General features: G+C 43.6%; 2 protein-coding genes across 12 annotated transcripts in view; one reads left to right on the top strand and one right to left on the bottom strand.

The window, feature by feature from the left end:
• The window catches only part of LOC143328761 (phosphatase and actin regulator 1-like), a 48,562-nt gene that overhangs the window by 12,393 nt on the left and 9,804 nt on the right, over positions 1-26,365 (bottom strand). For 4 of the 8 annotated variants that reach the window (XM_076744062.1, XM_076744063.1, XM_076744064.1 and 1 more), the window contains exons 1-5: positions 13,749-14,339; positions 10,815-10,979; positions 3,648-3,728; positions 1,829-2,032; positions 1,049-1,388 (exon numbers count right to left, since the gene is read on the bottom strand). In XM_076744062.1, coding sequence (XP_076600177.1) covers positions 1,049-1,388; positions 1,829-2,032; positions 3,648-3,728; positions 10,815-10,979; positions 13,749-14,028 — 1,070 coding nt within the window. In that variant the 5' untranslated portion in view covers positions 14,029-14,339. Of the gene's footprint in view, positions 1-1,048; positions 1,389-1,828; positions 2,033-3,647; positions 3,729-10,814; positions 10,980-13,748; positions 14,340-26,365 lie in introns of those variants that run through there. The other 4 variants (XM_076744066.1, XM_076744067.1, XM_076744068.1 and 1 more) reach the window with 1 other exon arrangement.
• LOC143328769 (uncharacterized) lies at positions 19,576-25,152 on the top strand. 4 transcript variants are annotated; one of them, XM_076744078.1, is made up of 7 exons: positions 19,576-19,710; positions 19,934-20,133; positions 21,208-21,309; positions 21,389-21,484; positions 21,633-21,743; positions 21,977-22,100; positions 22,209-25,152. In XM_076744078.1, the coding sequence occupies exons 1-7, from the start codon at positions 19,686-19,688 to the stop codon at positions 24,455-24,457; spliced, it is 2,907 nt and encodes a 968-aa protein (XP_076600193.1). In that variant the 5' UTR covers positions 19,576-19,685; the 3' UTR covers positions 24,458-25,152. The 4 variants fall into 4 exon arrangements, with proteins under 4 accessions (XP_076600193.1, XP_076600194.1, XP_076600196.1 ...); XM_076744079.1 differs by lacking the exon at positions 21,633-21,743 and having other exon boundaries at positions 19,606-19,710; XM_076744081.1 differs by lacking the exon at positions 22,209-25,152 and having other exon boundaries at positions 19,606-19,710; positions 21,977-22,139.

Below are 26,365 nucleotides of genomic sequence, written 5' to 3'. Positions count from 1 at the left end.
ATGTAAATCAAAACAATAAAGGGGCGCCTGGTGCATAGTCTAATGATAACTTAGTGGGATTTCAATCCAGATACGGCGGACGAGGAGATGTTTACCTCCATATGAATGAAACTGGAGTAGAAAGAATACACACCGAGTACAATTCTGTGCAGACCTACGCAATCCCATGCAGAGGAAAAGACTCACTGCTTACACAACTTGCATAATTCAAAACAGGGTGATAGAGATGAACTTCACTTTCAGGAGCACACACTTACATGCAGGCGCTGACCAGTGACAAATCTGATAGATTGATTAATCACAGTCTAGTTGGGGCTTCTTATGATGAGCCACTGTTGCGTAACCATTTTTCAAGCTTTCAGACTAATTGCGAGCAATGTCAGGACCGTTGCTTCCTTATCCCCTCCCAAATGGCTTTGGTGAAAAAGAGATCCTAATGTAAGAGGTTACATAATGTCCAATCCGCTATCCTGTCCCTTTTCTCCAAACATGAAGAAACGCAGCTCTTGTAAAGAGCAGCTGGTCATGTTATGTCAGGCCAACTGCTGGAGGGACGCCTACTCCATGAGCCTGTGCCCACACATACACACATTTACTTCAAAATTAGGCCATGTTGCCCTGTGAGGCAGTGTGCTGATTTAGACCTGTACGCCAGCACTACACGGCAGCATGCGACCTCAATAACACCAGGATATGTTTGAGAGTAGCGGACAAGTCGCTGCAAAAATAAAACCTAACAAACAGGACGCTCTAAGCTAATTGTAGTGGATTTTTTTCCCCCAGTAATTACTCTGATCAGGGCTGTTTGGGCTGTAGCCTCATCAAATGAAGGACAGCCTCTACAGGGCCGATCAGCATGCAGGTTTAACTTCCATTGGGGAAATCTTTTGTATGTCGGCAAGAAACACCGACATCGTTTCTCAGATCCTACCAAGACATTATGTGTGATGCACAGACAGAAAGACAAATAAAAGCTGATCCATAATCCCTTCCTGCCGTCACTGGCGGACAATCAGATTTGACGACCTGAGCCCTGACGGCTACTAACCTTTCAAACCTCTGCATGGAGAGCGCCAGGGTTTTATTGAGCTCCTCAATGATGCGGCTGGGCGCGTGCAAGCTGCCGTACTGGAGCTGGAGTGGGTGACCGTGGCTCTGGTGGAGACTGGATAGGCCGGCGAGCTGAGAGGGCAGCAGGGTGCCGTGGTGGAGGGTCATGCCCTGGGAAGGGACGCACTTTTGGGAGAGAGTGCTGAGGGGATTGGGGGATGGAGAAGGGGACGAGTCCAGCCCCCCTTGAGGCACACATATCATCACTTTCTTGGGAGGCAGGGGTGGAGAGTGCTTCCCCCCGGGCATACAGGGCAACTTCATTGGCTGGCAAGAATCTAGAGAGAAAAGAAATCGTGTATAGCAGGACAGAAAGGCCGATTCTGGAACATTTAACTTATGGGTTAACTTATCGCATCCACGACACTTTGCTGGTGCAGACGGATAAACAAAGTTCATGGACGATCAGACGAGGCTCAGACCTCGGCGCAGAGTGGTGGGAATTAGGCCAGGGTAATGCCACTTCCCTCTGACAGACAGATTGACAGTGACAGAGAGAGTCCAGCTGCCCTGACCACAGGGGAATTTAATGAGACTACTATAATCCTGTGCACATGTATGGCAACGCAGGTAGGGTTTAAAGCAACAGCGGTCATGGCTTATTTATCAAAACAAGTACCCGGTATTTACTGTGAGAAATGTACTGGGGTAGTGAAATTAATAGCAGCGGGGTCCAACAAATACTGTTTGGGAAAAAAGGAAAAACTAGACCACTGACCTGTGCTATGGTTTGGGATCCTAGAGAAAGGCTTTGGAGGGAGAGCAGGAGGCTGTTTGTGGTACAGAGGCGGCTTGGCGGGGGTATCCTGAAGGTCACCTGGGTACGTGACAGATTTCTTGGTGGACAGGACCATAGAGGATTTAAGAGAGGGCTCCTGAGTGTAGATTCCGCCGTCCATCGAGGATCGGAACTCAACGGTCGCTGAACACAAAAGAAGTTAACAGTCTGTCAGGTATCGAAAGCGTGTTTGACTGCAGCAGAAAAACACTGTGCAAAAAGACTGTTCAAACAAAGTTTAAAATGAGCTTGGAGACAGTGGGGGGTGGGGGTGGGGGGGGGATTCGGGAGGCTAAGACTGTTTAGAGCCTTTTATCGGCACAAACCAGACCAAGGAACGGTGTCAGAACTTTGGTTTTTGCGTGATCACATTTTAAAGCCGACAGTGTAATTCACAGCGCTGCTCACAGATTCTGACAAACACTGCATTTATACTGGGAGCTCTCCCCCGTTCCCAAACGTCATCTTTACTGAGCAGTCTTTTAAAACAGAATGACTGATTGTATGATTTGAGGAGCAAGATTAGTCTCCAGATATTTTAGGATCCAGAAAGTCTTTCAGGGGATATTTTCTGGCCATTAGCTGAGACATTCAAGTCAAAAGTCGCTATTGTGACCAGCTGCCAGTCAGCTCGACCTCAAAAGACCCCTCATTTTGAAGCACCTCCATTAGGAAACATCAGCCATTGAGATGGTGACTAAACTAGTGTTAGGGTTTGGCTGCTGTGTGCCGTGTTAAATCCAGGCACACACAGCGCCAGTCAAAGGCGGTGTCCAATCAAAGCCGATTACAATCCTGCAGCCAGTCAGATGAAAGGTTAACACGTTTTTGCCAACACGGGATTTTGTTTCTTTTTAATATATCTATTTTTGCCCCTAAGGATCTGTTTCTATTTTGAGTATACCAGAGCAGAATGAGTTTAGTCGTATATCTATGCATCAGAGGGATGTCAGTGCCACTAAAATAATACGGCTTTCATCGCTCTATAGTAAAAGTAAAAATAACCACGGCTGATCTATCAAGCTGTGCACACAAGCTTTTTTTTTTTTTTTTTTGATTATGGAAATTAGGTTGTCACTGGGCAGCAGAACTGAGCACACCAGGCCCCATTAATATGCATTCCAAGGAGTGGCACAGTTATTATGCAAAAACAAGGGAAGTAGCTGTTCAGTTTATCAGTTTTGGCCAATTTACTGAGCTGGACAGTGTCTGCTAGCGTAATGTGCACATAGTACAAGTACTTGATTTGGTTGATTTAGTTCGCAAGGCATTTATTTTCGCTTCCATATCAAAGCGTGTTCTTATTTCTGAGCACTGTCCAAAAAGCTCCATTTCTAAAACAATGAAATATAAAAAAGGGGCCTCGTATTTCTTCACTGGCGCTGTTCGCATCTTGGCGAGAGCCAATGAGACTTTCTCAGCTTCAGCAACTTTGTTTTTGATGTCCTGAGGCACGGAGCACCCTGCTGTCAGACCCAAATATACTGTCTGGCTGAGGATAAGGGCCGTCTAAGGCACATCAAATCAAGATCAAAGACTTTATAAAAACCCTACAAAATTTCTATAATGAAAGATTATATCTCTAGATGCCCTGTGCCAAATATTGAAGAGTACACTTCACAGACGACTGATTAATGAGGAGATGAATAACTGAAGACCTTCCAATTTAGCACGTCTACCCCTCTTGCCGTTTCTGTTTTAAACCGAGACAGTTTCCAGCTCTGTTAAATCAGACTGGAACTGCGTAACATCAGCTCACCTTTTTCAAAGATCTCTTTCAGCACTCCTCTCTTGATCAACTCATCTCTGCTCTGTCGCATGGACATCTTCCTCTCCAAAGCTGAGGGGGGAAAGAGAATAATGTTTTAAGTTATTTCAACATTGGTCTAACCTTTCAGTAACACAACATGAAGCTGAAGATTTCCAGACATCTAGAGGTCCCCAGGCAAAAACAGTTTGCTATCATGAGCCACGGCTTTTAGTAGATTTTCACCAGTGATACTGTAAGATAGCCGGGCATGGCTGTCAGAAAAATATCCATGCACTTTGAAAGATCTTTTCCCAGTTGTCCTGGTATTATTAATATAACGTTTCTGTTGAAAGCATGAGAAATGGTTGATAAAACTTGGAAGATAAGGAAGGCATCATTTTAGATTTTTCTTACTGTCATCATGCCCCATGAAAAGAACAAATCTAACCGTGTGTTAGTCTTTCCCTTTCGGCTTGTGGCACTCAGCCTCAAACCAGTTTGTTCCAACTGAAGCCATAAACTTATATCTGGGACAGCTGGGAAGTGTAGTTTTTATCCAAACAAATACATTAAATACATTTTTACTGATCTACCTTTACTCTATACATCTTTTGACCAGTTGGCAGCAGTATCAAAAGCCTGGATTTTGTTGTAAAGATAATTTGTGAAACTGTGACTTCTCCTCAGAACACCTAAAGCTGAAAAAAAAAAAACAAAAAACAAAACACTGGGCGTTGATTAACAAAGGAGATGAAAGTAGGGGGAAGATATTCCAACAACACCTCTCATAGTAATGCATTATGCACAAGAAAGCATGTCCCATAGCTATTGCTTCTATTTTTAGCTTCAAAAGTTACCATCTTCTATCAGTATGCTGAATAAAAGCTGCTAAAAACCATGTTAGCACTTTCAAAATCCACCCCTGCATAGAAACCAATTAAGAATGTGAAATGAGGATCAGCAGTAACACTTGAGCACACTGCGCGGCAATGTCCCTGCAGGCCTCCGTAGCTCCTGCTTAAGAGGGAGATCGCAGATTGTGCCATGTGTGCTTTACATATGACCCGGGAGTCGTGTCCCAGCTCGATCAGAGGGCGGTGTGTTCAATGCTAATTCGCCGTCGCTGTGGATTCATGAAAATTCTGACAGCTTGACCTCTCTTTTCCTTGCCCTTAGTCACAGCACAGTGGATCCAAAACCAACTGCTGAGAGTCCAAAATTAAAAACACAAATGAGAGTCACACAAATGTCAGACGGGCAGGCCTGCGGGGCAGAAACTCGGATACTCTGTGCTTCAGTGTTCGAAATTCCCCCAGCAGAGCAAGTTATCACCAAACAGTACGCTCCATTATGAGCTCCTTCAGGATACCAGATGTTCAATATCACTCCATACTTCAAAAGTTTCTGAGCAGAAGCCTGTTTAAGCCAGCTCCAAGCCAGGAATTATTTAGGCAGTGAGAAATTTGGGGGGGGGGGGGGGGGTAATACGTGACCAAAATATCACCAATGTGTCACACAAAGAATCGTCTCCACTGGAGCTCTACGACGTGGTGAATTGAAGGGTGTGAAATGAAAGGAAATTGTGCCATTTTGTAGATGCTACTTGGGATGCTAATGCTGGCAGCTCCATCAAAAAGTCACTTTTCCCACAGAGGCTGCAAATTTAACATTATAGGTCAAGTATATCAAGGGGATAATATACTTATCAAAGAGCTGACCCAGAATCAACAGAGAGGACGTTTTCTCGCTGAGAGCGGCTGCAGCCAGTTCACCAGATTGTTTCCCCAAAACACTGCAGGCAGGAAGAGGCAGCCAGACATCACAGGTTTCACTCCTCTGTACCTGTGCATTCTCAAACTTCATTAAAATTTACAACAGCTCACAAACTGAAGAGGTTTCTATTAATGATGTCTGCCAGTTGAGCGGCGTCTAGATAACAAAAAAAAAAAAAAAAAGCAAACCTTACTCTGAAAATTTCATCAAAAATAGGAATGTCTGCACCTCGGCGGCAGATTTCCATAGAACTCCCACAACCCTCTTTAACCGAGAAGCAACGAAAGCGCTTTTGACTACAAATGTCAATAGCTCAGGTTTTGATCTTTTCTGGGAGGTGCTACATGAAAACACTGTTACAATAAATCTAAGATTTGCAGATTCTATCCATCATTAAAAACCAATTCATCTTCCAAGTCATCTTCAATCAGACTTTGACATTTCTGTTGTGGGTTATTACAAAAATTATTTGTCAGTCTTATTTCTTGAGACACGGTGTTCATCAAAATCATCAGCAGCAGCTCTTTACTAGAGGGGGAGAACCCAGGGTTAAAGGCTGACGCGAGGCTGGCTGTGCTGTAATATGTTCAGGGATTATACTGCCGTTTCATCCAAAGTGAAAAATAATTACTCAAAGCTTTATGACATAACTGCTGTACAACGGGATGCGCACAGTTACGTAATACAATTAACTCAAAAGCCTTTGCGAGGATGCGGATTCAGATTTGACAGATATTGTGCGGCCGTGAAACAAAAGAGGAAGGAGCTGTTCGATTTCACTAGATTTCACTGGCACTAGCCAGGCAGGGAGTCAGGAGTTGAAACACTGGCTGGTCTTGTGAAGAAAACAACATTTTATTTAATATTTCATGAATCCATTAATGGAGTGCAAGAAGTAGAATTTCATGTTCATTTCATCAGGGAGGTCCTGTGAGAGCCGTGAAAAGAAAACAGTCAGTCTGGATAAAAAGCTGCCAGTCACACCAAATATTTCATACCGAACTTTGATCCTGAATATGACAATTTGGATCACCAGAATCTAAATCTGTTACTTGTGTGTTTGTGTATACAGTGCACAGCTGAGGTACAACACTTGAAACATGAAACTAATGCTTTTAAAGGACTATCCACTAGGCAACTTGAGGGGTACGAGGGGGGGTGTCGTCCTATTTGCTAGTGGCCAAACTGCATCCCCATTGCTAGCCTGCCATCCCCCTTCTCCCTCCCCTGGTAGCAGAGAGAGCGTAGGGTGGTTAAGTTGAATATGTTAGTCTGGTCTGCCTGACTTACTGATCCATATCTGACTGAGGTTTGTCTAAGTTAGCATCTTTGGCTCATCTTTGTATTGATAAATCCACGGTGCTGTCCGTGGTGCTGAAGTCGCAGATGGATTTGTAATTGCATTTTTTTCCTCTCAGTCCTGCTCTTCCATCAGTTTCATCTTGACTCTATAATATTCTCGACGCTACATACTATAAATATGCTGTACGATCAAGGTGACAAGCAGCAAGATGTAGAAGAGTGAGAGGATCATAGAGACACGCTGCTGCCTGTAGTATTCCTATAATATTCCAATAATATCTATGCTTGATCAACAGCACCTGTGCTGCTGAAAATACACCCCCAGACCAAACCACAGCAAAATATTTTAGGTGAGCGTGACTACAAATGTAGTTTTTACTATCAGGTTAGGGTTAGTTTCAAGTTGAGTTCCAGTCGTGGCCATCCCCCCTGTTACAAATGAACAAATCACTGACTGGCCTTCCAGTACCAATAAACACAATGCAATCTTTCATATCCGAGTATGAAAAGCAGAAGCTGTCCTCTAAATCACCTTGATTATCAACCAAGATCTATTTTGGACGGTCCACCACGGCCAAAGTGGCGTCCAACACTGCAGCCACTCAGTCTGCACCACGATGAGAAGATTAGACACTCATCGGGGAGACTCAGCTGAGAGCATATTAAATCAAACTGGCATATCTGAGTATAGCCTGTATTGATCTGAGAACACTACACTTAGTTTTTTAGAGAGAATATATTCCACTGTGAAGTGACCCAGATAGTCAGAACACATCCTACCAACCCCGAGGCTTAGTAGCTCAAAGTGGAGGCTTTTACTGAGGCAATTCTCTCAGCCTGAGCCTCACAAAAACTGTATTAAAACTTTCATGGAGTCTTTTATCAATGAGAGGCTCAAGCGTTAAGGCTCACACGTCAGAAGCCCGGATACGGCTAAACGAGACCTTGACAGTTGCAAAGGATACGGCAAGTTTGGAATGTGTTTGTTTTTACTCTGCACGCAGGATATAATTAGCATGCAGGAAGGCAAATCTGTGATTTTTATTTTTTAAAAATATGGTAATAACCAGCGAGAGTAGCGCATTAGACGACCGCTGTTCATAAGGAAATCTGCTAACTAATTGGATTAGAAATAAAAGTGAAGATAACATCAGACTACGACATGCGTGTTCTTTTGATGAATCTCCACCTAGTGCGATCTCTTTGTGATACAAGCTCGCTGGGAGCATATACCGAGCACGATAAGGCAGCATGATAAGACATCCAACCGTCAGGCCCTCCCTCCCTCCCTCCTTCCTTCCTTCCTGAGGTGAAGAGTACAGTCCCCCAGAGCTGGCCTTCATCTGCTTAATATCACGACACATTCATAATCCTCCACTGTGCTCAGTGTCCAATTATCTATGACAACATCTGCATGCCCAGTGGCTAGTCTGCTCCCTACTGACACAGGAAACATAATCAACAGTGAGACAACTGCAGAGACAAGAAGACAGCACGCAGCGACAGGAAAGTCCGAGATCATAGCAGCACAGCTGGAATCGCAACTATGCCCTTAACATCAACTGTGTCTCTAATGAGCGGACCGTAAAGTGCTACTGTACAGCACATCGTCCCTGTTTGCTCAAGCAACAGGTGGACAAATGACCAACAGAGCCCTCTGGAGATTTCAAGCAAAAGCTCAAGCTGCCAGCTGACAGAGCATTAGTACATTAAATTAATTCAAGTATAGGTCGTAATTATACGGCAGCAGATTTCCTGTATCTGTTAAAATAAGGTCAGCCCATTCCAGGCTTTAAGGGCTGGCATTGACGGCTTAAACGAGGGCAAACGCACAACAGTGTGTGCACAATGTTCCATTTCAAAGACACAAATCACTAGTGGGGCTGCAGGTCAACCAAAGTCGATACTGTTTCCCAGATTAGGTAAGATGAGTTTTGTTCCTCTCAGCACAGCTCGCATCACAACAAAATGCTCATTACAAGAGGACTGAAAGTCTGTGAATAATTACTCTGAGCTATCTTTCTGGGATTAGGTGTGATAATGAGCAACGGCACTTTTTTTTTCTTCCATTTTTACTCTGATATACGATTTTGTTGGTAAATGTCATCAAGCACGCCTGCTCAAAATCCACTCCACACTTCACTCTGTTGTTAGCCATTCATACATACCACTGGATTCAGGCCTTGCGCTGTTCAAACCTCTGAATGGAATATATTATCTGACACTTAGCCAGCTGACAACCAAGTGCATTAGACATTCAAGCAGGTGAACATCATCATGTATACCAGCACAGAGTAGCCTCCATTTTGCAGACACTGCGACTATGAGGCTAAAAAATGACATGCAAAGCTTCAAAAAACACAGATGTTTTAAAGTTTTTGGAATTACTTGCTCATACAAGATATGGTTTCATACATTTTGATTTAAAGAGTTGTGGCACAGTTACAATGAAGGATCTTTAAAGTGGCGTTAATCCATTTTTGGCCACTAGGAAATCCAAAAGATGAGCATCACAAATTGGCAGGAATTTGAGCCATTGTTTAAAGAAAAGTATTTTTTAGTGCAGCTTTAAATCTCCATTTAAGTGCAATGGTCCATGTGTTGACCGCTATGGTTCAAAAGTCCCTGAGCCACTTCCTGTCATTCCAATTTACTGCACCGGCTCACGCCTGTCTGACCTCTACTCTTCCACTGCCTGCTGCACGGATGCAGGCCACATTCCTTTTATTTAAGACTTCATGCGCCTTGTTGAAATTGATGCGACAGTATGCGTGTGTGTGTGCAGTCGCAGTGGCGTCACTGTGGCTGAAGCACCTGCCTGATCATTGGAGCCGCTCGCAAGATTGTGCATCAGCTACTGCTTGAAGCAACGCACAAATTCCACTTAGAGGCCACTTCAGTGAGATGTGCTGGTAGGGCATTATCCACCATGATGCTGCTATCAAAAAGGACTGAATAGAACAATGGCAGCAAAAGAATTATTTGGAGACAGCAGCGTTATGCATACAAAACAAGTGGATAACAAAAGCGGTGGAGAGAGCCGTTTCGCTCAACTCCACTGTGCATTAACACCATTGTAACAGAAAAAAAGGCCTTTTGTTGCTCAGCTCTTGATTACTGTCCTTCACCAAGAACAGGGGAGATGCTGTTATCATAGAGCATGCATGACTGTGCCAATGAACAGACAGCGTCTCTATGAGTGTTTCACCGAGCACACGTTCTCTATTAAATACAGTAAAGCGTCAAGAAATCGAGCATTTAGCCCTAAAAATATAGATTTCGTCAGCACTTTTGTGCCTTTCTAACACCACTTAGTCCAGAGAGACCGCTGAAGAGCCGAGGGGACCAGTGTTTGAGCAGAAATGCTAACTACAGCCAAACAGCACTCTGGGAACAATAACAGTCAGAGTCTAGCTGAAAGGTAACACCGACCGAAAAGTCAAACGCTTTGTGCTTCTGCAAAGTGATGACAACACATCACATTAGCCCCTGTGATCACATAAGAGGCTGGCCGGCAGTGAGCGAGGAATGAGGCAGTCACAGCACAACATGATCGAATCAGACAGAGACTGATTCATTCATCAAATTCACACCTGGAAAATGCTAATTTAATAATGTCGCCAAATGTGAACATCCAGCCCTGTTCAGACCGGATTCAGGCCGACGAAAACAAGAATTCAGCTTCCAGCCCGCGAGACGCCGTCTGACAGAGTGCCTCCTCCTGTCCAGTGGGCTGACAGCAGAATTCAGGATGTGTCAGCCAAGGAAAATAAATACAGCCACATCTGAAGAGAGCATGTCCTTCGCTCGCCTCTGACAACACTAGGCTGCGAGATCAAAGGAACTCTAAAGAGGCCTCAAAACATAAAACTCCAACGCTGCACTTTTGCTGAATCAATTTGCCGCATTTTCAATCACCCTGGAGACTGAAACTTAATATTTTTTTTTCTTTTGGCCATAGGACATATAAATGAATTGCTTTCCACAACTAGACAGGGTATAAAACAACAGGAACCGCAGTTGTTTATGATGCATGTGGCACCTGCATGTGCTTTTTTTGTGCATATATTAACATAGAATTAAGAACAAAATGTCACACACCAGCGGAGGTCTGCTTGAACTTCTCGCTCTTCTTCTTCCTCCATTTCCACGGCTTGAGGAGGCGTCCCAGAGTGGCAAACTTGCTCCGACGTCGGATGGGTGGAGTGTGGGTGCCAGAGATCGCGGACTCAGAACGCATGGCGGCCAGCCTCTCTACCTCCTCAGCTGTAAGGGAACAGAAATAAATAAATAAGACAGGGTCTACTTCAGGTGAGGATGCAGAGGTGGGGATATTTTTGGTGATCGTGCAGGAGGGTTTTGCAGCGAATGCAGCAGACACTTTTGATTACAAAGATCCAAGCAGCGAGGATCTATGCCAAGTGGCCTCCTGAATTCCCTCGTAACTGGATGGGGCTGGGAGAGGATAAACAAACCTGCATATCAGATAGCATTACGGAGGATACGCTCCGAGTCTAAACAGTTTGAGGCTGCATCACACTGAGCTGTTGGCTTTAGTTTGCCAAAACACTCTAAACAGACTGATAAGCACCTCATTAAGAGGAAATCTTTCTACTCCTCATCAAATATTCAGAAGGCCCAGCCCTTCAGACTTTTATGCGCCGTCGGACATCAAAAGCGAACGCGTTTATTTTAACACAAAATATTAAATGAATGGTGAGGACATGCCATGTTTGAAAGATGCTGGCTGCAAACAGCCCCGCTTACCAAAACCTAGACACCACAGCACACGCACAAAATGTGCCCAATGTGATTAGAAAACAAAATCTGAGGTTTTAGCTCCAGGGGCAGGATCACAAAGAGGCATTCAAACTGAAATCTCTGACTCAGTGCAGACTCACCCGCTTGTGAACAGATCTGAAAACTGTGAGCAATGCTAGCAGCAAATAAAGATGTACCTTTAGATATGGAGCTGTTTATACGACTTTATACTCCAGTCTGCTTACTACAAAACTAATTGAACAGACCTTTAAGAGACATTAAAGTAGTCTTTCAAAAGCAGCGTAAGTCAAGTCAAGTCAGTCTTATTTATATAGGCCAGAATCACAAATCAGTTTGCCTCAAGAGGCTTTACAAACTGTCCAGCATACAGCACAAGCTGCCCTTAGATCCTCGATTCGGATAAGGAAAAACCCCCCAGAAAAAGCCTTTAACAGGGAAAAGAAAACTGGAGGAGCATCAGAGGAAGGGTCCCTCTCCCAGGATTTGGCCAAAATAACATGCCCGGACTCTAACAGTCAAACAGCTGAGGACGATCATCTTTTAAGAACAGACCAGTGAGCTATTCACTGAAACAACAACTTGATTCTCCTCACCCAAACTGCAGTGAGCAGCACTCACTGGATCATACAAATGTTTCAGATTTCTGAGAGTGATATATCATCTGTACCAACTTAGAGAGACTTAACACTTGCCTGAGATGGGTAATCCATCATGTCTGCCTTCATTTTCATCAAACTTACATCATCATTTGCGCGGCATCTTGCACTGTCAGACGTCAGGATTTCCTGCCCCGTGGGAGCAACAGTAACCCAACTTTGTCACCAATGAAAGCAGACGTGTCAGCTCACTTAGACGGTTTCAATCTCTGCAGAGGGAACGGACACCAATGGCTGCCTATAAAGGTAGGAAAAACAAGACGGCCGAAGCACAGAAACACAGAAAAGGCCGTCCGGATGTGTGAGGTGACCTCAGTCGTCAGAGTCACCACATTGCATCAGATCATCACCCATGACATGCCGTCAGGGACTGTGCTGGTTGTTTGTTTTTGCATTGCATTCACAATGTTTGCCAACATGGACATATCACTTTGCAGGCCAGCCACCTCCCCAGGGGCAGCGTGATAAATAATGTGACAGTAATGCAGCGGAAATCAGTCCCAGGGAGCGTCACTCGAACGCCCTGGTGCCTCAGAGCCAACCGTCTGGCAACCCTGCCACCACACCACTCTATAAATAGCTCTACAGTCAGTGCTGATCGAATCCAACAGAGGTTCAAATGACTTCATTAGAGGTTCAAAAGCTGGATAAAGACAGGAAGTCACATCCAACAGCCAAACCACAAGGAGCTCTGTTTAACGTACACACCTTTAGTGAGTTAAGAAGGAAGAAATGCTCACAAACCAGTTGACAACATCAAACAATAATGCAGCCAGTGCTTTTGGCGCATCGTGTGAAGATGAACCCTCTGTGTCCTCTCTACACAAAGGGGTTTGTGTCTATTTGGTGCAAAGGACTGACCAACCAGAACGTCTTGATGATGTCATTAATTGCAATCTCTTGACTGGCAGAGGAGAGAGGGGCTCAATCTGCAAAGTAAAGAGGAGAAACTCATCTTCCAAGTGTCCAAACAGTGATAAAAAATTCCCTCAAGGATCATTTCATGGCATCAGGCGCACACTAGCACGCCTCTGCCAAATCCTCCGCGCTGCATATAACCTACATCCTCCACCGCTGTAGCGCAACACGCGAGCTGCTTTTAATTAAAAACACTTGTTTGCATACCAAGATGGCAGAGTGATGATGTAATGACACCGAACTGGAAATGGCTTTGTGCAAACAGCCTGCACACCCAAACAGCCTGCACACTTCCATGCCATTTTGAATGCATCTATAAATAAATAAATAAATAAATAAATAAAATAGGTCAACTGAAGAAACGCAGAAGTTTCCCCACATTATAAGACCAATTCCTACGTATTATACATATTCTGGAGACGCAAACCAACAAGTAGCGATTCCAGTCAGAGCCCGAGCCTATAATAAGAAGTTCTGATCCAGTCGGGCAGTTTGACAGCAGCTGCGTTTACAGGTAGGCACCGACCCACTTCAGATTACACATGACGGGGACGCAAAGCACAGTTAATGATCGGAGCCCTGAGGCATGGCAATGGCCACATAATGAGAGTACATCCTGAACGGCAGTACCGCAGGGCTACTATGGGCGAAACCACACACGGCTCGAGAGCCTACTCACCGTCCTGCGTGTCGTTCCCGCGACTGCAATTGCTGCAAATGTGCTTTATCTCTTTCCCGATGTGACAGTGGATCGTAAAGGGTATGTTGTTGTTGTGGTGCGGATGCTGGCCGTGCCCTTTCTTGTTGCCGAGAGACATTATTTTGACCAGGCTGAACGCCTTTTTCTTAGGCTTCTCCACAGCCACGGGCGTGTTTTCTCGGCAGCCCGTGGTGAGCCAAGTGCCGTGCATGATGGTGGGCGCAGGATCCACCGTCGGGTAATTGGCCGTCTTGAACATTGGGGACGCGAAAACGAGAGCTTGTTACGACGGCGTGGATTTAAATTAAAGGGCCCATCAACTGAGTCCTACCTGACCTACTGTAGCAGCTTCCATTTACCCCAAACCAGGCGTTTCTCTCTGCCGCGTCCCCACACCTTTACCTGAGATGCCGATACGAGCAGCCGCTTGGCTGCGCAATGAAAAAGTCGCCGCTGCTGAGGGGGAAAAAAAAGCACTGCTGCTAGATCCAAGTCAGCTAATAATAAAATAGAGGGTGAGTAGTGAATGGCAGTGACTACCTCTCCCTCCCTGAGCTGTAGACTGCAGTCAGTTGTAGCTAATCCACGATTAGTGGAGCTGAGCAGTGCGCGCCTGTGATTGGCTGCACGGTGCGCTCCTCTATAGGCCAGTGCGGACGGGGAAAAGTTGCTGGTCTGATAATAGGATCACTGTTTTTTTTTTGTTTTTTTTAGCAAGTGACATTGTATGAAAGAGCCTGTCTGTATTTAACAGCAGCTAAGCAGTTAAAGCTAAAACCAGCACTGGGTATTTCATAAGCATAATATTGGCTGAAACAGTGAGTTATGATATGCTTTGGTCTAATCAACATATGCAGGCCTATTATTTATTCAGAGGAGGTAAATGATTAATAGAATCTTTACTTGTGAGCTCAGCCTGTGTTCTTAAAGACATAAAAAAGGGGAATGGAGCTAAAAAAAAAAAAAATAATAAAATAAAAAAAAAATGGTTGAACTGATTTCCTTCAGCAGATGATCAGTAGTGAGTCTTGACTTCACACCTGTGTGACTGTAGGGGACTGGAGCCAAAACAGAGTCCTGTGGTACCTCAAAGCTGTTATGAGGGTTTTGAGTTGCCAATAATCATGTACAGTCGTCTGTACAAGACACTTGATTAAAATTGAGAAGTATACTGTAATAAAATCCCTACTGAGGTCTATTATTGTTAAAATTGTTGCTGTAAATTTTAGCAGTTTCCTCTTGTGTCTGCTTTTTTTTTTTTTTTTTTGGTCAAAATGGCTGAACTTCTCTTGAAATGGTGAACGTTCACTGTGCTATTTAAAGCCCTAAAATAAGGCTGTATAGACAAGTTGACAGCGAGTTTATTTGAAAAACTGCCTTTTTTTGAACTATGGCCAGTGAGAGTTGATTCATCAAGGCTGAGTTTCTTGAGGTGTGGTTGGAGGACCAGCTGGAGCTGAGTGTCCTCTGTGAGCAACTCATATACACCTTCTAAAGGTCAGGTAGATGACCGAATTGTTTAAATCCTCACCAGGACGGCACGTTAAATCACACAAAACCTACTTTTGTGTGAAATGTGAGCATATGAAACAGATGCAGGTTAGAAACAATGACCTGCCGGTATGCACGGTCACATACACATGGCCTCTAGTGGTGAGGTTGCAGAATGCATCCAACTGGGTTGTTTGGTGGCTGCTAAAAACATGAAAAAAAAGCAAAAGGGCATTGTTTGGTTTGTCAGTTCTGGGCTACTGTAGAAAGACAGAGGGTCACAATTAAACACAATTATTCTCATTTTCAGGTGATCATGCACTAATGAAAGCATAATTATAAATATTCCTTTCCATTTCTGACAATAGATCCTCCTGAATCCTACACTGGACCTTCGATTCATCCAAAAATGACGTCAATGGATAGCAAATTAGATGTATGTCCACATTTGTCCACCCTGACACTAATGAAAAACTGATTGCAAAGACTAAAACATTAAGTGAGATTTAGAAAGTCAGTTTTAATTGATGGGACATCTGAGGTGAACGCGAAAAAATCTAATTTGGGCATAACAACACACAAGCGTTAAGAGAATTAAAATCAAAGAAAAGAAACGCAGCAAAGGGACCATAATCAGTGATCAGAGAGCTTAATACTTCAAATGAAAGAGCTCAGCCGAAAGTATTAAATATTCTTTCTTTGCAACACAATTTCCAAATAGCCACTCGCTTGATCCCTGAAGTTACTGAGCACATTTTGGGGTAATTGATAACATTAACAGCCGGTTAATGAGGCGTTAATCGTGGAAAAGATATCGGACCCCACGGCATTTCCAATCACGTTTCCTACAGAGCACTGAATGGTCTTGGGCCGGGGGTGAGTATCTTTGATGTTCCTTCAATGAGCTGCAGCTTATTCCAGTGACATCAAAGCCCTCTCTGAAATGAGGGACAGAGGAACTTGATTTACTCCCGCTGTGGTGCAATGCAGCAGCTGCCCTCAGTTGCCACTTTCCGCTGCAAAGTTTCACCCTCTTGAGCTCATATGCGTTAAAAGTTTAGGCAACTGACAAGAAAGAGCTATTTTTGTGTATGAAAAACATTTTGCAGCAAAGAGTCAGAGGTTAACGGATAAAGGGGAGAAAGTGTTTGCCACGCATGAGGAAGAGAACACTGCAGCTAAGGGTGACTCTCTTCAGTGCACATTGTTCTGCCTATAGGCCTTGAATTATCTTAAAATGTACCGCAAACGCCGGCATTGGCCTCAAAAGCATGTTGGCCTCCAGTACATTGGCCGACTTCTTGTTGAGCTTGAGGCCCCTTCGACCTCACTTTCCTATTAGATCATTCTTACAATAATCAGATAATTAAAGCTACGAGACAGGTCATTTGTTGGCTGCGAGGAAGAACGGTCACATGTGACAATGTGGTTATGTAACTGCTGTGTCAGGCAGTGCTGATCAGTGCTCCGGCACATCACTTTGGTTAATTCCTTACAGAAGAAGGGGTGAACATGCATAACTTGGTGAAAAATAGACTTTAAAGTGATTATTTTAAGTGACACTAATAAGAGAAAACTCACTGGTCATGACCAACAGTTCTTGGGTTTGCACTTAAATTTCAAGCTTTGTTTAACTTAAGGATGCCCCCCAGACATGTTTTAAGATGTATATGAAATAGTCTGAATAATAATGTGTGTCTGATGTTTGTTTCCACATCAAACTTGAGTTAGTTGAATATTGGACCAGGATTAACTTTGTGAAACTTTCCACTTTCAGCAGACCAACGTAAAAACTGACTTCTAGTGTCGATCTGTGCACATGTGTCATTCTGCACAGTGAAGCTCAAACATTCAACTGTGGGAAGAAGAAGAAGAAAAACACATTTCTGAGTGGAGGGGACCTTAAATATTAACACGCTTGAAGAACAAGAATCAGCCTACTTAAGGTCAGACCGGCTCAGATTCAATTTGCAATTAGCTCCCACCCCTTCCTGACCACAGAAATCATTACCTGCCTCCGTCTTTCTGCCTAAGAAAAGCTAATTTGATCAGACTCATTGGAGAGTTTGTGGCCATGTGGTTGCCTTAAGTTTGTTTCAGAGGCGCTTACATTGATTTTTTTATTTTTTTTTGGCTTTGTCTGTGTGTGTGTGAAACTTAATCCTGGGGTCGGCACTGGTCTTCAGAAACTTAATATATTTTCCTGTGGTTGACAACACACCTGACACTTGTCAAGAACTGTCACAGTAAACTTAAACTGACACAGTAAGCTCATCCAAAGCTGCTAAGAAGTATTTGCCAATCCTCTCTGACTCACATCTGATGGATATGTTGGCTCACAGTGTTGATGCCATGTAGCCTCAGTGAATGTTAGTTCTTCTGCACCACTAAAAAGCAGGGAAAGCATGATTTCTTCACCACTGATTAGAATAAAATTAAAATACACCGTAAAATGGGTGGTTATTTTCCTTCCTTTTTGGATTCTGCTTTGAACTGGTTTCCATGGATGTGGCGCAGGTTTGAGGCTAAACAATCTTACAACTTCCGACTGAGCAGCCTGTCACTACAAATCTGCTGTTCCCGTTCTCCCTGTATCTCTCTGTCTCTTCCCATCTGTCATTCTCTCTCTGCATTATTATCTGCCTTACTCTCCCATAGTTACACACACACACACAAACAGTACCACACTATCCTGACACAATCTAAAAGAGACTTAATTAGATGGTAAATGTGCGGTGCCTCGCCTTTCCCCCCCTTTCTTATTTCCTGCAGGGAAACGTGAATGATAGTTACGCAATTGTAATCTGTGAGGAGAATGATTCCTCGCAAATCTTTTATGCAGTTCTTGGCTCCACCTTCAGCGCTGAGCTCAATCTTCCTCCTGACAAGCAGCAGAGTAATGTGACATGATTATGTAAAGTCCACAGAGTGAGTGCAACGCTTCAGGAGTGAAACAGTGAGGTGTTCCTTTGGAAAAGGAATCAAACAGGGACACAGAGCAAAAGACAGACAAATGTCAAACGGAGATGGAGATGTATCCACTTGTTTGTCTTTTTTTCCACAAACAGTGGTGGAAATTGACAACTTTCCCTCTTGACATTAATAGTCACTGTGAATATAATTCTGCTCCGCCTCTGAAGCCAACAGAAATGTTCATAGAGGACTGTCACAGACTGTCAGGGATTGTGGTAAGATGCTTGGGACTGCGGTTGCAGAAAACTGTAAACGGATGACTGCTCGCTTGTCATCTCTGTTATAATTCACTCCTGTCTGTCTTTGCCTCCTCTCCTCCTGTCTCTCTTGCCCTGTCTCAGTATGTTTTCTGCATTGCTGGACACGTTGTACAACTTTGGAATTCCAAGTTAACAGGTGTTAACATAAACCTGGTGCTACCTGACATTTTGTGCACCTCATATGCTTTTCATCTATAGATTTTTTTTTTAAGTATCTTCCTGTTTTTGCATTTTACATTGCATTTCATTTTTGCAGCAGGAAGGTAACGTAATAAGCTTATGATATGTGAATAAAATTGACTGAGCTAAACTGGGCAAAAGTTTGCATGCAATAATTTAGCTTTATAAAAAAAATGATGTGCCAGTAAACTCATCATCTACAGAACACTTGACTTCTATGTAGACATTGCATGTTATTGTTCATTATTCCTTTACACACACACACACACACACACACACACACACCTTTTCTGCGCTACTTGTATTTACATAATAGTTATTTATCGTGCTCTGCTGTCCTTTGTTTTGGCCGTATATCTTCCTGTATTTTGTTTTGTGTGTTAGAACATTAAGAGGAACTTAAAAACAGGAGTCGAATTCCTTGTATATGTAATAACATGTTTAAAAAGTTGCAATAATGGCTAGAAATAAAATATATGCAGGTATTACATTAGTATTTATATTATAACTTGCTGCAAAAGTCCCCAATAGCAAACAAAATACTAGGCTTGTTGCAGGGCCAGTTGAAGGAGGCTTCTTCAGAGGTGCCAAGCTTCGCCCATGTTGCAGTGCTGCCATCTAGTGGGCTACTTTGGTAATTTTCTTCATAGCACATGTAATGAATGATGGAGAGTAAACGTGCCTCTTTCTTCACAAAAACCGAATGTGAGTGCTAAGGAGACAAAATAGGGTGTCATCAAGCCTGTTTTTGTTGCTGTAAAAATGCCACGAATATTATTAAGAGAACTGTACATTGAAGGAAAAAAAAAAAAAAAAAAAGCCTTACGAAACATGCCGGTGCCTTGCACGTTTGTGCGTAACGACGTAACGCGTCATTTGGAAAAATTCCCAAAGTGAAGCGCGATACGTCGGACGTAGCTTCCATGTTCCACAGTCGGACGTTGTCGTATGGCTGCTATAGTAGCGAATAGCCTGCCTCAAATGTTAAAATGATGGTGTCCATAGCCCCAAAATGAGCAAGATGTCAATGGACCACGGTGAGTGTTTGACACTCAGCTAAACCGACCTCCATTCAGCCCGCACTTGTCTTAACGGTTGATAAGATAGCGTTATGTGATGTTTAGGGTAACTTAAGGCTAGTGTTAACGCAAAATCTGCAGCACTACAAATGGGTCATTTATTGTAACTCTGGTGGAAAAAAAGACAAAAACAGTTGTCTCTGTGCTGACACCTGACAGTATTAACATTTGTCTACCTCAGGCTTCCTTCCCCTTTCCTCTCTCCGTCTTATCGTCCCGCCTCTGCAGCTTGTGTCCGCTGCTTTGTGGGGGATCGTGAAGCAGGGGGCTGTGATGTACTATGGTCTGCTGGAGGAGTTCGTTAGCACGGTGCTGGAAACGGTCCCTGAACTGCTCACGTACACAGAGAGAGTCCAGCTAGTGATGGGTCTGCGTGCAAAGGTAACAGTCAGGTGGTGGATGACTTGATAAGTCTGCTACAAACTTCTACAATCTACCAGAAATACTAGTGATGGAATGTAACTAAGTACATTACTCCACTACAGTACTTTGGGAATTTATACTTGTGCATACAGGGAAACAAGGAATACAAAAGGTAGGGTCTGAACCTCTAGCACCTGTGTTCAGACCCTACCTAAACAGATCAATGAATTTATTAACACCAATATCCAAAGGTTTAAAGAGGCCTGCAGGATGATGAGGAAGACAGAGGTCAAAACCAGGTAAGGCAGTCCAAACAGGCACATGAACACGAAAGAGAGCAGGCAAGAACAAAGTCCAATAAAGAGTCCAGTGGAACAAAGTAAATCCCAAAATCAATGGGGAATAAACACCAGGAAACTCATGAGGTGCAAACAACACAAGGAAGCAGCTGCAAGGCTAGACACACAAAGAACTAAGATAAACTGGGAAGAAAGGAGGGGAAAACACATGATTAAACACACAAGGGAGGGAAGGCTAATGAGGGACAGGTGAAACTAAACTATCACAAAGGCGTGAAAACACACAAACACAGGAAGTGAAGCCAAACATGTCCCATGAGGAGAGTAAGCATCAAAATAAAGCAGGAAACAGACTCAACTCAGCCCCAAAACCAGAACAATACTTCTGCGACGTTGCTACATTTTAAAGGGAAATCTTGTTTTTTTTTACTCGACTTAATTGATCTGACAGCTACAGTTACTGCAGGAAAAGACAATTAAAATAAAACCTTCAGAAAATAAGGTGAGTTGTATCAAAGTCACTAAAATTAGCTCCACCTCCACCAGCTGTAACAATAAAATGCTGCACAGTATGCTTTAGTCATGATAAAATACTGCATATAATACTATTACACAGACAGGGGTCATTCTGTATAGGAGGTATGTTTACTGCTGATAGTACTGTTACTCATAACATGCATCCAGTTCTTTATGTATGGTACTCCTGGTCAGATGATGCCACTTGGAACCACACCTCCACATCACAAAAGTTGACAAAACCACTAAATGGGTCCATCTCTTGTTTTGCCACCAGGTGGTGCTAGAGTTGTGCCGCAATGATGGCTTTGCCAGCCCACAGGCCATCCAGCCTCATCTGAGCAGAATAAACGCCTACATTATGAACCAGGATAAGGAGGTTGGTGCGCTCGTTAAACCTCCATCGCTCTTTGTGTCATTCCCGTTTGATTCATTCTTTTTTTATTCTCTTTTTTAAGACTTGCAGTTCTGAGGTAAAAGCATCAGTGGCAAACTTCCTGGAGCTTGTCCACACTCTAGTGGACGATCAGTGCCAGAGGGATATCTTTTATCAGGTGAGTTGGTTTTTACTGTATCCTGTGTTATTGTCATACATGGTTTGATTGCATTTTTTGTTGGTTTAATGTCTTTTTATTGACCTGTGGTGGCATCAAAGGGGCCTCTCAGTCCCTTGTAATGAATACCTTTCTTGTGATCCTGTAGAAAACCTTCCCAACAGTGTTTGGTCCTAAATATGACTCAGCCTTACAGGCTCTAATGAGAAAGTTCCTCTTCAATCTGCAGAATCTGCTGCCTGTTCCAAACCTTGAACAAGTACGTGCAAAAAATAATCCTGGGATAAGAAATAAAGAAATCCTAGATTTTTAACAGTGTCAGGTGTACAACTGCATCTATGAAATATTCAGTATGTCAGCAGTGCGTTTGTTGTTTCACAAGCACACGAAGAAATGAACAAAATGTATGACCCCTGAAATGCGCAGTGGAGTTTGAATGTGATAATATCTGATTCTAATATATTGATTTGAACTGTTCTGCTCCATTTCAAGACCTCCCTTTGGCTCAGTCTCTCCCCTTCTGTCTTGAAAGAGTGTGTGGACTTCATGAATCAACCTGAGTCCCTGCATACACTCATTCGGCATCACAAACATCACGGGCACAAAGTTCCACAAGGTAGCACGCGGAGGAATTTTCACGCTATTCCTGATTGATTGTTGTATTGTTCATTTTTCTTCAGTGTTAGCGCCTGAAAACACAGTGTTTTGTGTCTTTTTTTTCTAGCCTTGTCTTCCACTGCTGCTGATTGCATCCTTTCCAGCCTGTCCTATCACCTACCAGATGTGGACAGTGAAGAAGGAGATGCACTTATCAAATCTGGATCCTTGTGCGTCTCAGACGATTGGCACAGAGATAGCTTAGATGACAGTGAGTCAAAAAAGGATGAAGAGGAAAACTTTAGGGAGATAAAGTCAGAATTGTTGAGGAATGTAGGAAGAAATGGAGAGCAGCATCACGATGATCTGACTGAAGACCAGGGAGCCTCTGTTGAAGTTATCCTTCAGCCTTTTGATGAAAATGAGTCTACTGATAATGATGATGATGATGGCATGGACAACAAGTGGTTTCGCCCTTTGAAGACTGACAGTAGGACATCCTCAAAAACCTTCAAGTGTCTTGTTTGTGGCCAAGATTTTGGTTCCCTGAACAAACTGAAGAAGCATAAGACTACCCATAGTGTTTGCTTTACAAACAGAATGAGTCAGTCAAACTCTGTGAGCCAAAGTAGCTTTTTTGAGATGATACATTTACATCCTAGACCAAAGACCAATGCTTCGAGAAGTGCAGCTGAGCTTCCGCCATCGCCAAGTGTCACAACACATGACCCGTCAAATTTGAGCCGTCTTCCCAGCTTGAATCGGCCTAATGATGACTATAGTCTTGTTTGTCGTGTTTGCGGCAGGGTTTTCACTTACCAAAAGAACTTTGACAAACACCAGAGGACTTGCGTGGTCAGGAGTAAACGACAAGCAAAGACGGACCAACAGTGTTCCACAGGCTTAGCTCATCACTCCAAACCAAACCCTGCTGATAAGATCAAAGAGTGTCCTCCCAGTGATCCCGAAACTGGGCCTTCAAATGTTCCTGTACCCCAGGAATCATGTAAAAGAAGCAGTCGTGCCAAACAGTGCTCCGTATGTCGGAAGACATTCACCCGTTCGACAGACTTGATGAGGCACATGAGATGCCACGCTGAGCAGAGTCCTTATTTTTGCTCTTATTGTGGGAAAGACTTTGACAACCACGAAGACTGCGAGACACATCAGGAGGGTAAATGCAGAGTTTTAAACAAGCTTTCACAGGAGGACAAATCCTTGAGCAGCGCAAAGGGAAGGAATCAGGAGAATCCAGTTATTTCAGGTGATACAGATCAGGCCCCAGCAATCACAGATGCACCTGCTATACAGCCGTGTAAATCAAATCTGATGTGTCAGGAATGCGGCCAGGGTTTTACTTATTACAAGAGCTTTGAGAAGCACCAGAGCAAATGTGTCAAAGTAGCTCCTCGAAGGAAAAAGCGAACAAGCGTGAGCCACTTCGTCATCAGTGGGTGTAGTTTCCGATCAGCTGACAATACCAGCTCTGAGAGTGTGAAAACTCCAGTCTCTGCAAACCATGCAGATGGATCCCAGACTAAAGCTCGCGCCATCAAGTGCACCATGTGTGAGAAGAACTTTTCCAAAATCGTCCTCATGAAAAGACATTATTCCAAGTCACACAAAGTCCGAGGCTCATACCCCTGCCCTTTGTGCAAGAGAACATTTGTGAGGCTGTGCGAATTGGTTCGACATCAGCAAAACAAGAAATTATACCAGTGCGCTGTCTGCAACAAATGTTACACAAAGCCAGGACTAGATTATCATGAGAAAGTACATACTGCGAGTGCAACGCCGCGCATTTGTGAAACGTGCGGGAAAAGCTTCAAATGTCTCGCTCATCTGATTATGCACCAGAGCAAGCACAAAGAGCGGCAGCCTAGTGTTTGTTCCTTCTGTGGGAAACAGTTCAGTACAAGAGACTGCCTGAAAGCGCACATGGTGAGGCACACAGGTGGTTACCCGTGCCCGGTGTGCGGGAAGAAATTCTATCAGAAAACCTACCTGAAGTGGCATCTGTACAAGCACTCGGGGCAAGAGCCGTACCTCTGCGACACCTGTGGGAAAGGCTGGCCGAGCGCAGCTCAGCTGAAGCTTCACATGATTCAGCACACAGAGGAAAGGCCGTTCAAGTGTGACGACTGCGGTGTGTGTTACAAGAGGAGCTCCCATTTGATGGCCCACCGCAGAGCCAAACACATCCGGCTGCGGCCGTTCGTGTGCGAGGTTTGCAGCAAAGCCTTTAGATTAAACAATGAGCTGCGAAAGCACATGATGGTTCACACGGGAGAGCGGCCCTTCACGTGTCCGAGGTGTGGCAAGACGTTCACGAGGAAAACTCGCCTTCGAGAACACAGAGAAAAGGCTTGTCTGTGACTTCACGCTGTCAGTGCGTAAAAACTGCTCTTCATTCGTGTGTCGTTCTTCAGTCTGCCACCGCGTAGAGTGCATATCACAAGTTCTGTCATCAACTTTGTCTCAATGCTGCATATGTATGACGGCTTTTATAATTAAGATATGCAAATAATCTACAACATTTTGTCTGATACATGGAGTGATTTTTATTCACTGAGATCAGAAGCAGTCCTCGGTCCTCACGGAGTGTGTCAAATCAAAGTCTTCTCTAAAGTCTGCTCATGTCTACAAGGTTTCCCTGAAGGCTACAAGAAGCTCAAGGCTGTCTGATAGAAGTAAGAGGAGGCAGACTCCACAATTTGGGTAATTTTGGGTTAATCCAATCTGACAGAAATAGCACAGACTGTTAGAACAACTGCTGAAACACTCACAGGGCTATATAATGCTGTAACGTCTGCTGTGACATGCTTAAATAAAGCCAGGAGACACAGAATGAGTGCTTTTCTTGATATCTCTTTGAACAGGGGCTTGACTTTGCATGCATGTGAGTGGAGCTGAAACGATTTGTCAACAGGGAAGTAATGGACAATTATTTTGATAATTGATTAATTTTTTTTTCAATCAAAAATGTACATTCATGCAGTGTGTGGGGTTAGCTTCTTAAATGTGAGGATTCTCTGCTCTTTGTGGCTTTCTATCGTTCTAAACTGAATATCTTTGGGTTTGGACTGTTTGTCAGACAAAACGTCACCATGGAAAAACATTTTTTCATGGTGTCCTGATGCTTATAGACCAAACAAACAACCGATGAAGTGAGAAAATAATGGTTAGATTATTGGAAAATGGAAATAAGAAGTAGTTGCAGCCCTACATGGGCCTTTAAGTGTTGCAACGCTGCTGCGTGCAATGCTACGTAAAACAGAAATAAAACAGAATGGGATATTTTGCTCATCCTTTTTGATATATACTCAACTAAAAACAGTACAAAGACAACATATTTATTGTTTTACCTCATCAACATAATTGATTTCTGTAAATATCTGCTTATTCTGAATTTGATGCAGCAACATGTTTCAAAGAAGTTGTGACAGCAGCAACAACTGACTGGGAAAGTTTGGTACATTCCACAGGTAAACAGGTTCATTGGTAACAGGTGATAGTATCCCAACGAGTGGAATCAGGGTTGTACAATCATAAACAATGCACATTTCTTTCTTAAGTGACTTCAGTGTCTCAGTTCAATGGTTACTTTTCTGTTTATCAACTAATCAATCATCCAATAAATTGTTTCAGCGCCGCACACTTGTGCAGCAGAGCACTGCTGCAGAAAAAGCATTGCTCCACCAGGGAGCAGTGGTGCTCCAGGGGCTGCCTCGGCTTCATCTGCCAGAGTCAAACTGCATTACATGTACAGGGCCTATAAATGGACTCGCTGGTAATATTGCAGACCAGATCCTATGACATGGTGACGTGCAACAAATGTCTGTGAATTTCCTGCTGTCAGAATCAAAATGTCTTTTGGACTACAGAACATTTTGACATTGGACGTTGTTCTGTAGGACTGTAATCTTGTAATGTCTCAAGCATCAGACTGATTTTCTGCACTGAGCCTCATCTCTGCAGAACATAGAGGAACCTTCAGTTTGGGATTTTCCACTTCCACTTTGTCTGCTAATTAAGAAACAGTGTTGCAGGCAAGGTGACAGACAGCAGCTTTTGGGGGGGAAATGAACATCTCTGTAATAAGCGCACAGTAGGGATGCAAGGACATTTTTATCAGTCCTGTTTAATGAAAGGTGCTGTGAGGGAGAAGGGAACACTCTATGCTTTCCTATTTCAAGTCTTTTGACAGGGCTGTGGACAGGACGTGCTACACAACGCAAATTATGAGGCAATAAGGTTTGGTTATGTGCTCATAAAATTACACTA

Source organism: Chaetodon auriga, chromosome 12 (assembly GCF_051107435.1).
Source record: "Chaetodon auriga isolate fChaAug3 chromosome 12, fChaAug3.hap1, whole genome shotgun sequence".
NCBI lineage: Eukaryota > Metazoa > Chordata > Actinopteri > Chaetodontiformes > Chaetodontidae > Chaetodon > Chaetodon auriga.
The sequence above is the reverse complement of the archived record's forward strand: the minus strand, read 5'-3'. Positions and strand labels throughout refer to the sequence as shown.

Excerpts from the sequence above, each read along its gene's own strand:
- LOC143328769 (XM_076744078.1), top strand. The coding sequence starts at position 19,686 with ATGAGCAAGATGTCAATGGACCACG. Across the intron at positions 19,711-19,933 it reads CAAGATGTCAATGGACCACG|GCTTCCTTCCCCTTTCCTCT; the intron begins GTGAGTGTTTGA and ends TGTCTACCTCAG. Across the intron at positions 21,485-21,632 it reads AGAGGGATATCTTTTATCAG|AAAACCTTCCCAACAGTGTT; the intron begins GTGAGTTGGTTT and ends GTGATCCTGTAG.